Genomic DNA, 14923 nt, shown 5'->3' on the forward strand with positions numbered 1-14923 from the left:
GATCAATAACAATTTCATTAAAATTATTGAATTAAATACCACAGGCATGGCCCATACTTATAACTATAGATCTATGAGGAGTGGGTTCAGGAGACCGACGGGAGGATTCCACCCCACGCCCGCGTGGGGGAGTTCAAAACCTTTCAAACTGTGTTTAAAATGTGGTTGCCGTGTTAACAACTATATTATTATAATTTATATATTTATTATAAATAAATCATAATAGTAATAACAATAATAATACAATTCTTCTATTTTTTTCCTTCTGCTCTTTGACTTGGCAAAGGACTTGGCCATCGAAACTTATCAAAACTTTTATGATATGTCTAATGTGGATGTGCGGCGAAGCTACAAACTTTTCCCAGAATTAGAATGATTTTGACTTTAGAGTGAACTTTAAACAACATAATTGTTCCAAATTACATGACATTTTTTACAAAATTCTACTTTGGGTCTGATCAAAAAAGTCTTGGAAATATTCACATTTTTACATTTTGTACTTTTACAAACTGCTTGGGCGTTGGCCCAACCAACTTTATATTTGGTGACATCATCTACAGGAGCATGAAAAGTGATTCGATTTTTTAGCAGAATTGTGTTAATTTGAACTGGTCATAAACAGCATTGGCCATGTCCAGATCTCTCCTGTTATTCCAATGGGAAAATGGGAAAATCTCTGAAATCTCTGAAACATGCTTACAGTTTATACTGTTACGAACCCCTCCAGGGGCGTTAGCCTAATTAACCTGAAATTTGGTGAGACTCATCTTCAGGAGTGGAACATCAAAAGTTATAAAAAAAAAACATTTCTCAAAATATTGACATTTTCCGTACACAATAATGCCCCTATTTCTAAAGCAAAGAAGAGAAGGCCCAAAACCACCACGGATTCAGCAGTAGGAGTAATAAAAGGAGGGAAATTGTGGCGTGTTGGCACCCCCTCCTTTTGCATTGTGGGGCCGTGTGCCGGAGGCGGAGGCATGGCGAGGGCCGATCATTGCCGCTTGCGGCTATATTTATTGTCATTATTATTTATCTTTTGGCCAAAGAAGTAGCCACTTTCCTTTGGATTTGCACAAGGCTAAAATAAAAGTGAGCTAACAGCAGTGCATTAAAGTGTTTGTTTTAGACTTAAAGTTGAGTGAAATGTGAATGAAAAGAGAGTTTTGTGGATGGAACCTGGGGAGTTCTTCTCTGGAGGAAACTTAGATTCTACAAATGAACACTCCTAAAAGCCGCCCCATGACCACGAGCTCCCTCCCCCTCACCCTGCGGTTCGATAGCATTAATCACACAAAACAGGCCTGACCAGTTTGGCAGAATAATCCCTTTGAGTCTTTGTGTCATCGCAACGATAAAATAAAGATTGAAGGAGCAGTCGAGCTCTAAAGTGCACTCTGAAGTTGAACCGGCATCGATCAGACGCACTATACGCTGTGGTTTGTCAGCTCAAAAGAGAAGATGGGGATCCCACACCTGACAGAATTCGTGAACGGTCAGACGGACATTTACCAGGACGAGGAGCTTCATGGGGGACGTTTGGTGATCGATGCCTCTAGCCTAGTTTATCATCTTTATTATTCAGGTGAGTGCGTTTGGGAAAATATGAAATAAACACTTAAATTTGGCTTTAAGCAGTTGTATCACATCCATTGAGTGTTTTTTTTCTTCTTTTCTGGTCTCCTGTTTCCCAATTTAAAGTTTCTCTATTAGTTTATATTGAACAGTTTGTCAGATTTCAAAGGTCTCCAGTTTGCAGGGTTGTCAGACTTTTGAGTGAGTTTGTAAGTCACGCGCACACGAGTTTGTAAGTCATGCGCACACGAGTTTGTAAGTCATGCGCACACGAGTTTGTAAGTCACGCGCACACGAGTTTGTAAGTCACGCGCACACGAGTTTGTAAGTCACTCGCACACGAGTTTGTAAGTCACACACGAGTTTGTAAGTCACGCGCACACGGGTTTGTAAGTCACACACGCACGAGTTTGTAAGTCATGCGCGCAAGTTTGTAAGTCATGCGCGCGAGTTTGTAAGTCACACACCCACGAGTTTGTAAGTCACGCGCACATGAGTTTGTAAGTCATGCGCGCAAGTTTGTAAGTCATGCGCACACGAGTTTGTAAGTCATGCGCGCAAGTTTGTAAGTCATGCGCACACGAGTTTGTAAGTCACGCGCACACGAGTTTGTAAGTCATGCGCACACGAGTTTGTAAGTCACGCGCACACGAGTTTGTAAGTCACGCGCACACGAGTTTGTAAGTCACTCGCACACGAGTTTGTAAGTCACGCGCACACGAGTTTGTAAGTCACACACAAGTTTGTAAGTCACGCGCACACGGGTTTGTAAGTCACACACGCACGAGTTTGTAAGTCATGCGCGCAAGTTTGTAAGTCATGCGCGCGAGTTTGTAAGTCACACACCCACGAGTTTGTAAGTCACGCGCACATGAGTTTGTAAGTCATGCGCGCAAGTTTGTAAGTCATGCGCACAAGAGTTTGTAAGTCATGCGCGCAAGTTTGTAAGTCATGCGCACACGAGTTTGTAAGTCATGCGCACACGAGTTTGTAAGTCACGCGCACACGAGTTTGTAAGTCACGCGCACACGAGTTTGTAAGTCACTCGCACACGAGTTTGTAAGTCACGCGCACACGAGTTTGTAAGTCACACACAAGTTTGTAAGTCACGCGCACACGGGTTTGTAAGTCACACACGCACGAGTTTGTAAGTCATGCGCGCAAGTTTGTAAGTCATGAGCGCGAGTTTGTAAGTCACACACCCACGAGTTTGTAAGTCACGTGCACATGAGTTTGTAAGTCATGCGCGCAAGTTTGTAAGTCATGCGCACACGAGTTTGTAAGTCATGCGCGCAAGTTTGTAAGTCATGCGCACACGAGTTTGTAAGTCACGCGCACACGAGTTTGTAAGTCATGCGCGCAAGATTGTAAGTCACGCGCACACGAGTTTGTAAGTCACGCGCACACGAGTTTGTAAGTCATGCGCGCAAGTTTGTAAGTCATGCGCGCACGAGTTTGTAAGTCACGCACGAGTTTTTAAGTCATGCGCGCAAGTTTGTAAGTCATGCGCACACGAGTTTGTAAGTCACGCACGAGTTTGTAAGTCACGCGCACACGAGTTTGTAAGTCATGCGCGCAAGTTTGTAAGTCATGCGCACACAAGTTTGTAAGTCACGCATGAGTTTGTAAGTCACGCGCACACGAGTTTGTAAGTCATGCGCGCAAGTTTGTAAGTCATGCGCACACGAGTTTATAAGTCACGCACGAGTTTGTAAGTCACGCACGAGTTTGTAAGTCATGAGCGCAAGTTTGTAAGTCATGCGCACACGAGTTTGCAAGTCACGCACGAGTTTGTAAGTCACACACGCACGAGTTTGTAAGTCACGCACGAGTTTGTAAGTCATGCGCGCGAGTTTGTAAGTCACGCGCACACAAGTTTGTAAGTCATGCGCGCAAGTTTGTAAGTCACGCGCACACGAGTTTGTAAGTCACGCGCACACGAGTTTGTAAGTCATGCGCGCAAGTTTGTAAGTCACGCGCACACGAGTTTGTAAGTCACGCGCATACGAGTTTGTAAGTCACGCGCACACGAGTTTGTAAGTCACGCGCACACGAGTTTGTAAGTCACGCGCACACGAGTTTGTAAGTCACGCGCACACGAGTTTGTAAGTCACGCACACACGAGTTTGTAAGTCATGCGCGCAAGTTTGTAAGTCACGTGCACACGAGTTTGTAAGTCACGCGCACACGAGTTTGTAAGTCACGCGCACACGAGTTTGTAAGTCACGCGCACACGAGTTTGTAAGTCACGCACGAGTTTTTAAGTCACGCGCACACGAGTTTGTAAGTCACGCGCGCACGAGTTTGTAAGTCACGCACGAGTTTGTAAGTCACGCGCACACGAGTTTGTAAGTCACGCGCACAAGTTTGTAAGTCATGCGCGCACGAGTTTGTAAGTCACGCACGAGTTTTTAAGTCATGCGCGCAAGTTTGTAAGTCATGCGCACACAAGTTTGTAAGTCACGCACGAGTTTGTAAGTCACGCGCACACGAGTTTGTAAGTCATGCGCGCAAGTTTGTAAGTCATGCGCACACGAGTTTGTAAGTCACGCATGAGTTTGTAAGTCACGCGCACACGAGTTTGTAAGTCATGCGCACACGAGTTTGTAAGTCACGCACAAGTTTGTAAGTCACGCACGAGTTTGTAAGTCATGCGCGCAAGTTTGTAAGTCATGCGCACACGAGTTTGCAAGTCACGCACGAGTTTGTAAGTCACACACGCACGAGTTTGTAAGTCACGCACGAGTTTGTAAGTCATGCGCGCGAGTTTGTAAGTCACGCGCACACGAGTTTGTAAGTCACGCGCGCGAGTTTGTAAGTCATGCGCGCGAGTTTGTAAGTCACGCGCACACAAGTTTGTAAGTCACGCGCACACGAGTTTGTAAGTCACGCGCACACGAGTTTGTAAGTCATGCGCATACGAGTTTGTAAGTCACGCGCACACAAGTTTGTAAGCCACGCACAAGTTTGTAAGTCACGCGCACACGAGTTTGTAAGTCACGCGCACACGAGTTTGTAAGTCACACACGCACGAGTTTGTAAGTCACGCGCGCACGAGTTTGTAAGTCACGCGCGCACGAGTTTGTAAGTCACGCACGAGTTTGTAAGTCACGCGCACACGAGTTTGTAAGTCACGCGCACCCGAGTTTGTAAGTCACTCACGAGTTTGTAAGTCACACACGCACAAGTTTGTAAGTTGCGCGCGCACGAGTTTGTAAGTCACGCGCACACAAGTTTAAAGTCACGCACGAGTTTGTAAGTCACGCGCACACGAGTTTGTAAGTCACACACGCACGAGTTTGTAAGTCACACACGCACGAGTTTGTAAGTCATGCGCGCGAGTTTGTAAGTCACACACGCACGAGTTTGTAACTCACACACGCACCAGTTTGTAAGTCAGGATCTCGAGACCGTGCACATTCATGCTCATCATCTGAGCTCGCGCTGCAGAGCGTCTGGAGCGTCTGATCTGAAGTGTAATTAATGTGAATCTTTTGCTACATATGTGAAAATGACTGACATCTCAAACCGTCATCACTGTAATGTCCCACATTCAGTTCTGTTTCATCCCTATGCACTATGTGAGTGTCACATTCAGACACTTTGCATACACAAATTGTATGGCCAGCCATGGGTAATTCCCAAGCCAAAATGATTACTTTAGCCATCAATTCAAAAGCTAAATAAATGTCCTAATGCTTAAGGTTTTGTTAATTTATGATGTTTTGATCATAGCCAAAAGAGTTGAAGAGGAGTTGGGCCAACATTCGGAGAGTGCAAAGGTCAAGCCAGAACCAGGTGAGAAAGCTGATATTCAACACGTTCAAAGAGTAAATGTGCAAATCTAAAAAAACAAACTACCCAACATATGGACTGGTGCAAAATACAGTCATTGAATGTCCAAGGCCTGTGAGGGTTGGACAGGGCAGTGTCTTCTCCACAAAGGTTAAAAACAAGACATTATTTCCTACTCAAACCATTACACAATAAAAAGTTTAATTATAAAGAAATGCCTGCACTCAAAACGTAAATTAACATGAACTTTTAAGTAGCGTTCTTATTGAATATTTGGGCCATAGCACAAAGAGGGAGAGATGGAAGTGAACGAATCATAGACCTCCACAGGCCAGTGAATCATCCAGTGAATCATCCAGTGAATCATCCAGTGAATCATTCAGTGAATCGTCCAGTGAATCATCCAGTGAATCGTCCAGTGAATCATCCAGTGAATCGTCCAGTGAATCGTTCAGTGAATCGTCCAGTGAATCGTCCAGTGAATCGTCCAGTGAATCGTCCAGTGAATCATCCAGTGAATCATCCAGTGAATCGTCCAGTGAATCGTCCAGTGAATCGTCCAGTAAATCATCCTGTTCAAGTGTGACATCATACTTTTTGTTGTACAGTGATTACAATACACATGCCAGAGTCAATGGTTCATATAAATGTGAAAAATCTGTTAAGTCCGCCCCTCCTAAAGAGTATCTTCACCTGGCTCATATACCTGAGACAACAGCAGCACTACAGCGCCCCTCTGTGGACAAATAGAAAACACCACATCTACACATTTAATCTGTATATTTACTGCACGTTCTCATTTCTTTTAGCAGCAGTTTTGGCCTTACTTAGTCAAACATGAACAATCCTCTGAAGGTCCATCGAAGCTTAAATTAACAAATTTAAGATGACTGCAAAATTGACAACAACTTTACATTAAGCTAAAAATGAACTAACTTGTTCTGTACTATGCAAATCATATACCATGACGGCTGCAGTAGCTCAGTGGCAGGGGGCTGGTCTTTTGCTCCAGTGTCTGTCTGTGCACACTGGTATGTGAATAGGAGACTGGTTCCTTGATGTAAAGAGCCTTGAAGGTTGAAAAGTGCTATATAAATGTGACCGATGCTCAACTCAACTCTTACCCTGCAATTTGTCTGGCTCTGGCTCTGCTGCTGGACTCTGACATTTATGCAGTTTGTAAGTTGGTCTCAGTCTTCTACAGCTCACACTCATTCACACAGTTTACATATTACACATACAAAAATACAGATGTGGGTGTGTCAGTAAGTGGTCATCATCTGTAGTTTAGTTACTTTCTTTCAATGCTTAAATAAGAATTCTGGTTAATAAATACACGTTTGGTGCAATTTTAACCTGGTTAACTTTTACATTTACGTGTGTTGATATGAAACCATTTTATAAATAAATATAACAGTTTTCTGTTTACACAAATAGGTCATGAGAAATCAGGCGAGGCCAGAAACAAGTATTATGGCCACTTTGTATAATGATGTATATGTATATTACATAAACTGACTATTATTAAAGATGTATTTGTTGACCTCAAATACTACAGTTGAAAGGAATTTGCTATAAATTTGCTCAAAATTGCTTTCAGGGTTTGGACCCGCCCTTGGGCTGATGGAGGCTCATTTTAGCTGAAATACATGGTCTAATTTAACTGCAGACTTTAAGTGAACTTGAGCCATTAAAATGCAGTTAAACTAAACACAGTCACATGTTTTATGCAGCTGTATTTTCTATTGAGTCATTAAACTTAGTTTTAAGTCAGAATTATCTGCCTCTGCACTTTAGTCACTGTTCAGGGATCTCTGTGGTCTCTGGGGTCTTTGTGGTATCTGGGGTCTTTGTGGTATCTGGGGTCTTTGTGGTATCTGGGGTCTCTGGGGTCTTTGTGGTATCTGGGGTCTTTGTGGTATCTGGGGTCTCTGGGGTCTTTGTGGTATCTGGGGTCTTTGTGGTATCTGGGGTCTTTGTGGTATCTGGGGTCTCTGGGGTCTTTGTGGTATCTGGGGTCTTTGTGGTATCTGGGGTCTCTGGGGTCTTTGTGGTATCTGGGGTCTTTGTGGTATCTGGGGTCTCTGGGGTCTTTGTGGTATCTGGGGTCTTTGTGGTATCTGGGGTCTCTGGGGTCTTTGTGGTATCTGGGGTCTTTGTGGTATCTGGGGTCTCGGGGGTCTCAAGTCTCTTCTGTTGCATGTAACGATCTGGTCCTTTTTGTCCAGCCTTTGATCAGACCCACGGGGGAGAGTACAGGGCCTTCGAGGACCTGCTTGAGAAGTTCTTTGGGGCGCTGCAGGACTGCTACATCGCTCCGTTCGTGGTTTTCGATGGTTGTTCGGATAAGAAACTGGAAACTGAGAAAGAGAGAACGGAGCAGCGCATCAGGGAAGCCCATCATAGAGCGGAGACGGGGAAGGTTAACAATAAGAACATCTTACCCACGCTCATCTGGGAGGTGTTCAGGCAGACTCTGGACCGCCTGAAGGTCCCGCTGGTCCGCAGTTACACCGAGGCCGACCCACAGGTGAGTATATTTGGGTGAGGTCAGTTCCTCTGACCTCTGACCCTGGACCTGAACCATGAACAGAAGCGCTCTAAAGTGAACCGGTGTGAGGGGCCAGGGCCAGTGGAAATGTGCCTTTTATCTCCATGGAGATGTAATAGTCTACATTATTTAAATCTATAGTTCAAAACCTGGCAGCACCACCTGCTTGTCTCCATGGAGATAGATACGTTTAATGCCATTCTGTGGAACAGCAGCAGTTAAAAGTGTATAAAGGTTCAAACCTCCATAAATAGGTTTATGAAAATCAGATCTTCTTTTGTTCAGAAATGGTCAGAATTGGCAGCTGTGCCAGTGGTTCTGGGACACTGGCACGGCTGAAGCACTGTTTGTGTCATGTCTGTCTCTCCTTTGAGTCGAGAAATAAATAAATGCTGACGAAGATGCTTCTGATTTTCTTTCAGTGATATTCTGTGTTCTCACGATGCTGATCTCACCTCCAGGTGGCAGCACTGGCTCACGAGTGGAACTGCCCTGTGCTCTCCAACGACAGCGACTTCTTCATCTTCCACATGAAAGGCGGCTTCTTGCCCACTGCACAGTTCAGGTACAGCTCATCCTCTTCATCCTCTTCATCCTCTGCATCCTCTATATCCTCTGCATCTTTTTCGATCACACCAACTGACCATCCCCCTGAGTGGCAAGCACTCTCACCTCACAGCAAGAACCCTCACCCTGGGATTGACTCTCGGGTCTTTCTCTCAGTTTTTTGAATGTTCCTCTTTGTGTTTGGGTGGGTTTCCTCTGCTTTCCCACTTCAACTCAACATATGCACCACAGGTACCAGCTCCAGCTCAGGTCCAGACCAAGACTGGACCAGGATCTGGACCTGCAGGAATAATCAAGAGGTCAAAGGAGGAGATACAGACCACAGATGTTAAGACACGGAAGCTCCTGACCATGGAGAATCTGGTCTGAAGTACAGCACAGAGGACCTGATCATGGCAGCAAAGGAGCAGGCCCTGAACACCAAATCTACCACACCAGACAAGGCCCAAGGTGTAGGCTGTGCAAAGGGACCCCTGAGACAAGACCCAATGTGTAGGCTGTGCAAAGGGGCCCCTGAGACAAGACCCAAGGTGTAGGCTGTGCAAAGGGGGCCCTGAGATCATCCTGCACATAATTGCAGGGTGAAAGATGCTGCAGGGACAGCATACATGGACCATGTGGCTGGCATAGTGTACAGAAACATCTGTGCAGAGTACGGGCTGGAGACCCCAAGAACAAGGTGGGAAACACCTCCAAAGGTGGTGGAGAACGACCAAGCCAAGGTCCTCTGTGACTTCCGTATGCAGACAAACCGAATGGTGATGGAGAACCAACCGGACAAAGTGGTGGTCAGAGGGTCAGAGGAAAGCCATGGTGGTGGACATTGCAGTGCATCATGGGATGGAAACATCCGGAAAAAGGAACATGAGAATCTAGAGAAATACCAAGGCCAGGAAAAAACAGGAAAAACATCAGACATCTCGGTCCAGTGCAGTGCAGGAACAGCAAAGATACTGAATAACCCTCAAGCTCCCAGGGGCCTCTGGTAGAGGACCCGAGCTTGAAGGGGGAGAAATAGAGACCGCCCCGCGGAGGGTGAGGTGAGAGTTCTTATATATAAAAAGAGGTGTACTTTGTGGTTTGTCCTGTAGGTGGCAGCACGTGGAGAAGCGTGGTGCACAGAAGTACATCCGCTGTAGGAGATACTTCTCCTTGCGATTCTGTGATGTCAACAAACTCCACCCACAACTTCTGCCCGTGTTTGCTGTTTTAGCGGGAAACGACAACGTGAAACTCACAATGGTCACAAATGCCCTGGCCGGTAAAAACAGACTAGACTCTCTGCTCCAGTGGATCAGGTAATGACTCGAGCTCCGGATTGTTCTATGAAAGACACATTTCTGTATGAAGCCGTTTTTAAAGTTTTATTTTGGAATTTTATTTTTTTAAACAAATTGCCTATTTATCTAAAGATGCACAATTGTGGCATTTCATATTAATTTTAGTTCCTTGTTTGCCATGAAAAGCAGAGGTTACTTAGCAACCATACTGTAAACAAAGGCCAAAATAAATGCAAATTACACAATAGCCAAACAAACCTTCTTTAATAAGTAATAGTTTGAACTGTCAGGGTTTTCTTGAGCTTTTAGCCTGGGTATAAAGTTTCCCCCTCGTGAAAACTCACTGGAGTTTTATTTTACTTCCTTAATTGTGTTTATGAGGTCCTCTCTGAACCTCAGAAATCACTTTGTTTCAAAAGGTGTCACTGTGAGAACGTAACCGTGACATTGACCCCTTTTCTGGAAATTACTGAACACTTTACCAAATGTTGAAGATTTTTGCCTGTGTGTCAGAGTCACCTCCAGGGGTCACTTAGGGGTCCCTCAAGGGTCACTCAAGGGTCACTCAGGGGTCACTCATGGCTCACGCTGGGAGAGACAGAGGCTGCTTGCTCCACTCGGTGGCTCTGACACATCAGGCTGAAGAAGAGCTGATCAGGTCCACTTGATCTGCGTTTTCCGTGGCTCTGATGCGGATGAGGCTGGTTTGGAGAGATTGGATCCAAATTCTAGTTGAAGACTTGAAAAATCCTTTGCATGTTTGCATGTTGCAGTTTAAAGCATAAATCACGTCCAAAGACGGGCACAGAATTATTACAGGAGAGAGTAAAGTTAGCTTCCACAGGCATCTCCCTGGAATGTCATTTTTTCCGTAGGTTAGCTTAGCATCGCTAGGCCAGAGATGAGGCCTTATTCTCCTCGAGATACTTTCTCCTGGACCTCCCCAAACTGAGTTTGGTCTTCTCTCTTTGACTGACCCCTGGGGGGGGGGTTGGGTTTTGGCACCATTGTTCAACCAGTCAGAACCAACGCTAAGTCAGAGCTGATCAGGGAAGAAGATCCGGAATAATACAGCCATTGTTTAAACATTAGAATACTTAATTACAGGTAAAATTGTTCACAAGATGAGTCAGAAAACAGATAACTGACCATGCAGAACATGATGTTATTATTTACAGTAAATTAATTTTATCAGTGCTCTCCCCAGAATTGTTTTAAGTGATGGTAAATATGCCTCATATGGGGTTGCATTTTCCTCCAAGGATGGTTTAATGTACCTTCATTATTTCCAAAGGTACATGCACCATAAACATACTCTTACATGGTGTATAAGTCTAAACATACTCTTACATGGTGTATAAGTCTAAACATACTATTACATGGTGTATAAGTCTAAACATACTATTACATGGTGTATAAGTCTAAACACACTATTACATGGTGTATAAGTCTAAACACACTATTACATGGTGTATAAGTCTAAACACACTATTACATGGTGTATAAGTCTAAACACACTATTACATGGTGTATAAGTCTAAACACACTATTACATGGTGTATAAGTCTAAACATACTCTTACATGGTGTATAAGTCTAAACATACTATTACATGTGTATAAGCCTAAACACACTATTACATGGTGTATAAGTCTAAACATACTATTACATGGTGTATAAGTCTAAACACACTATTACATGGTGTATAAGCCTAAACACACTATTACATGGTGTATAAGTCTAAACATACTATTACATGGTGTATAAGTCTAAACACACTATTACATGGTGTATAAGCCTAAACACACTATTACATGGTGTATAAGCCTAAACATTCTATTACATGGTGTATAAGCCTAAACATACTATTACATGGTGTATAAGTCTAAACACACTATTACATGGTGTATAAGTCTAAACATACTATTACACGGTGTATAAGTCTAAACACACTATTACATGTGTATAAGCCTAAACATACTATTACATGGTGTATAAGTCTAAACACACTATTACATGGTGTATAAGTCTAAACATACTATTACACGGTGTATAAGTCTAAACATACTATTACATGGTGTATAAGTCTAAACACACTATTACATGGTGTATAAGCCTAAACACACTATTACATGGTGTATAAGTCTAAACACACTATTACATGGTGTATAAGTCTAAACACACTATTACATGGTGTATAAGTCTAAACATACTATTACATGGTGTATAAGCCTAAACATACTATTACACGGTGTATAAGTCTAAACATACTATTACATGGTGTATAAGTCTAAACATACTATTACATGGTGTATAAGTCTAAACATACTATTACATGGTGTATAAGTCTAAACACACTATTACATGGTGTATAAGTCTAAACATACTATTACATGGTGTATAAGCCTAAACACACTATTACACGGTGTATAAGTCTAAACATACTATTACATGTGTATAAGTCTAAACACACTATTACATGGTGTATAAGTCTAAACATACTATTACACGGTGTATAAGTCTAAACATACTATTACATGGTGTATAAGCCTAAACATACTATTACATGGTGTATAAGTCTAAACACACTATTACATGGTGTATAAGTCTAAACATACTATTACATGGTGTATAAGTCTAAACATACTATTACATGGTGTATAAGTCTAAACATACTATTACATGGTGTATAAGTCTAAACATACTATTACATGGTGTATAAGTCTAAACATACTATTACATGGTGTATAAGTCTAAACACACTATTACATGGTGTATAAGCCTAAACACACTATTACATGGTGTATAAGTCTAAACACACTATTACGTGGTGTATAAGTCCAAACATACTATTACATGGTGTATAAGTCTAAACATACTATTACATGGTGTATAAGTCTAAACATACTATTACATGGTGTATAAGTCTAAACATACTATTACATGGTGTATAAGTCTAAACATACTATTACATGGTGTATAGGCCTAAACACCATCAAGACATTTGAATATTGGCTAAACAAAACGTATGGAAATCGTGGAAATGATAAATAAACATAAAGACAGTCATTTATATGTATTACCAGTGAGTACTGTATTATAATACACCATTTTGTTCACAATGTTGGTATGTAATGAAAATGTGTACAGTTTTACCTCATGGGTGAAGGCAGTAATATAATATTTTAAACACATCAACTCTTCTTGTCCTTTTCATCCATTGGACACAGGCCTCAGTCAGGATCATAGAAGATCAGAGTCAGACCCTTCAGGGCTGAGCAGAGTTTCGTAAAGATCATTATTTGCTTCAAGAGCTGCGTCTTGAGGATTTTTTTTTATTTTTTTATTTTATCATAGTGGGGTTTGTTTTGGGTTTTTGGGTCTTCTTCCGGGTTGTGCGTAGCACGTCACTAGAGCGTAATCTCTGATTGGCTGCTGCACCCCGTCTGCCGCAACAAAGTTAAGCTTTCCCAAGTTTTCTGAAATCGTCCAACACTCGAACGCGTCCGACGCTCAAAACGCAGGACTCGCGCCGCAAAAAAGCTCAAAACGCGGCGCAAAAACGCAGGACTCCCAAGACGTGCGTCCACGTAGACTTTGAATGTAAAGTGGACGCTTTGATGCGGCAGTACTTGTTTATTTGAAGTAGTATTTTAATGATGGTACTACCTAAAATATGGGATGAAGTTGGGTTTTAGGGATGGTTTATTTTCCCCCCATGTCTCAAATCAGATGCTCCATCCCTGAATGTACGTAGTGAGAACCCTTCTTACTAAAATCGCACAGTGTTTTTAGCATTTTAGCTTTTGTCTCATGAGAGAAAATGGTTCTAAGGGTTCATTTTAATCCAAAAGCACTCATCTGATGGAAAAGTTTATTCCAAATTGAAAGGTGTGAAGTCTCTGCTCTGTCTTTATGACATCTCTGCAGAGATGTCATAAATCTCCAGGTGGAGTTGTAACATGGTACAACCTTATGTTCCTTTCAACATGACAACATTCAGAGGTCATTTGAAGGACACTACACTTATTTCTACAGGAGTTTGTACACGGAGGATCCTCTAAAGGTGATTCAAGCCGCTCTGAGGGACACGCCTCAGCAGCAGATGGAGGAGGAGCTCAGGAGTCTGCAGGAGGCGGCCGCTCACTACAGTCTTCTGAGTCCACTGAGCGCGTTCTTCTGTGAGGGCACCACCCCACCACTGCCCCCACAGGTCAGAGGCAACATTACACTTCACCTGTGGTAAATGTAAGGGTAAAGTGCAGGTGAGAGCAGTTCTGCAGCGCTCAGTCAGTCATACAAATATAGAGAAGATCCAAGAACGTTTTCATGCAATTCCAAAAGCTTTTGCTCTCACCACAGACTGATTTCACCTGCTCAGTTTAGTTTTCTCCAGAGTGCGACAGGAGCTGCTCCGAGAACATCTTTAAAGCACTGCTCAATGTTCTCCAGATATTCATGTTCACACTGGCCCGAGCACTGCTCTCAGAACTAGAAGTACTGTACTGCATATTTTCACACTTCACTAGAGACCTGCAAGGATTTCTGCTGACCCAACTTCTGCAGAATTGACCTCAGGCAAGAGCGGGCGGTCAGACCACGTTGTGTCCTGCGGTCAGACCACGTTGTGTCCTGAGTCCAGCACATGTGTGTGACCGGGCAGCGAGCTGGAGCTGCCTAAGCCAGAGCGCAGACTCCGCCCTCTGTGCTCAGAAACAACAGTGACACAAACACAAGTTCATCACATCTGTTCATGATTCTTCTGTGCAGATGGTGGGTGTGGTTCCTGATTGGATGAGAGTCCCACTGACTAAGGCCCAGTTCAGCTCGGACTTCCTGGACGTGGTGAACTTTCAGCGTGTGGGTCTGAGTGTGGTGGTGGACCATAAGGACAAGCCCAGTGCTAACGAGGTCTCACTGCCCCTGAGGAGGGTGTTGTACGGGCTCCTGCTGGGGCCCGACACAAGCCTGAGGGTGGAGGAGCGCGACAGACACGGACTCAACGTCAAATACACCCATGTCCAACCAGAAGCCCCGGTCGGATTCAGCATCGAGACTCTAGAGCAGGTAAAGACGTTCAGCATCATGACTTTACAGCAGGTAAAGACATTCAGCATCAAGACTCTAGAGCTGGTAAAGACATTCAGCATCAAGAC

General features: G+C 43.5%; 1 protein-coding gene across 1 annotated transcript in view; it reads left to right on the forward strand.

Moving 5' to 3' along the window:
• The first annotated feature begins 6334 nt into the window (after window positions 1-6334).
• Window positions 6335-14923, forward strand: part of LOC140374606 (single-strand DNA endonuclease ASTE1-like) — a 14556-nt gene continuing 5967 nt past the window's right edge. The window contains exons 1-7 of the mRNA XM_072461537.1: window positions 6335-6401; window positions 7179-7556; window positions 7599-7900; window positions 8383-8486; window positions 9580-9786; window positions 13806-13980; window positions 14538-14923. The exon at window positions 14538-14923 is cut by the window's right edge and continues 22 nt beyond it. Of these exons, the coding sequence (XP_072317638.1) occupies window positions 6335-6401; window positions 7179-7556; window positions 7599-7900; window positions 8383-8486; window positions 9580-9786; window positions 13806-13980; window positions 14538-14923 (1619 nt within the window). The remainder of the gene's footprint in view (window positions 6402-7178; window positions 7557-7598; window positions 7901-8382; window positions 8487-9579; window positions 9787-13805; window positions 13981-14537) is intronic.

Source organism: Eucyclogobius newberryi, unplaced genomic scaffold, assembly GCF_026437365.1.
Source record: "Eucyclogobius newberryi isolate DKJ021-1_F unplaced genomic scaffold, fEucNew1.0.hap1 SCAF_3, whole genome shotgun sequence".
NCBI classification, from domain to species: domain Eukaryota; kingdom Metazoa; phylum Chordata; class Actinopteri; order Gobiiformes; family Gobiidae; genus Eucyclogobius; species Eucyclogobius newberryi.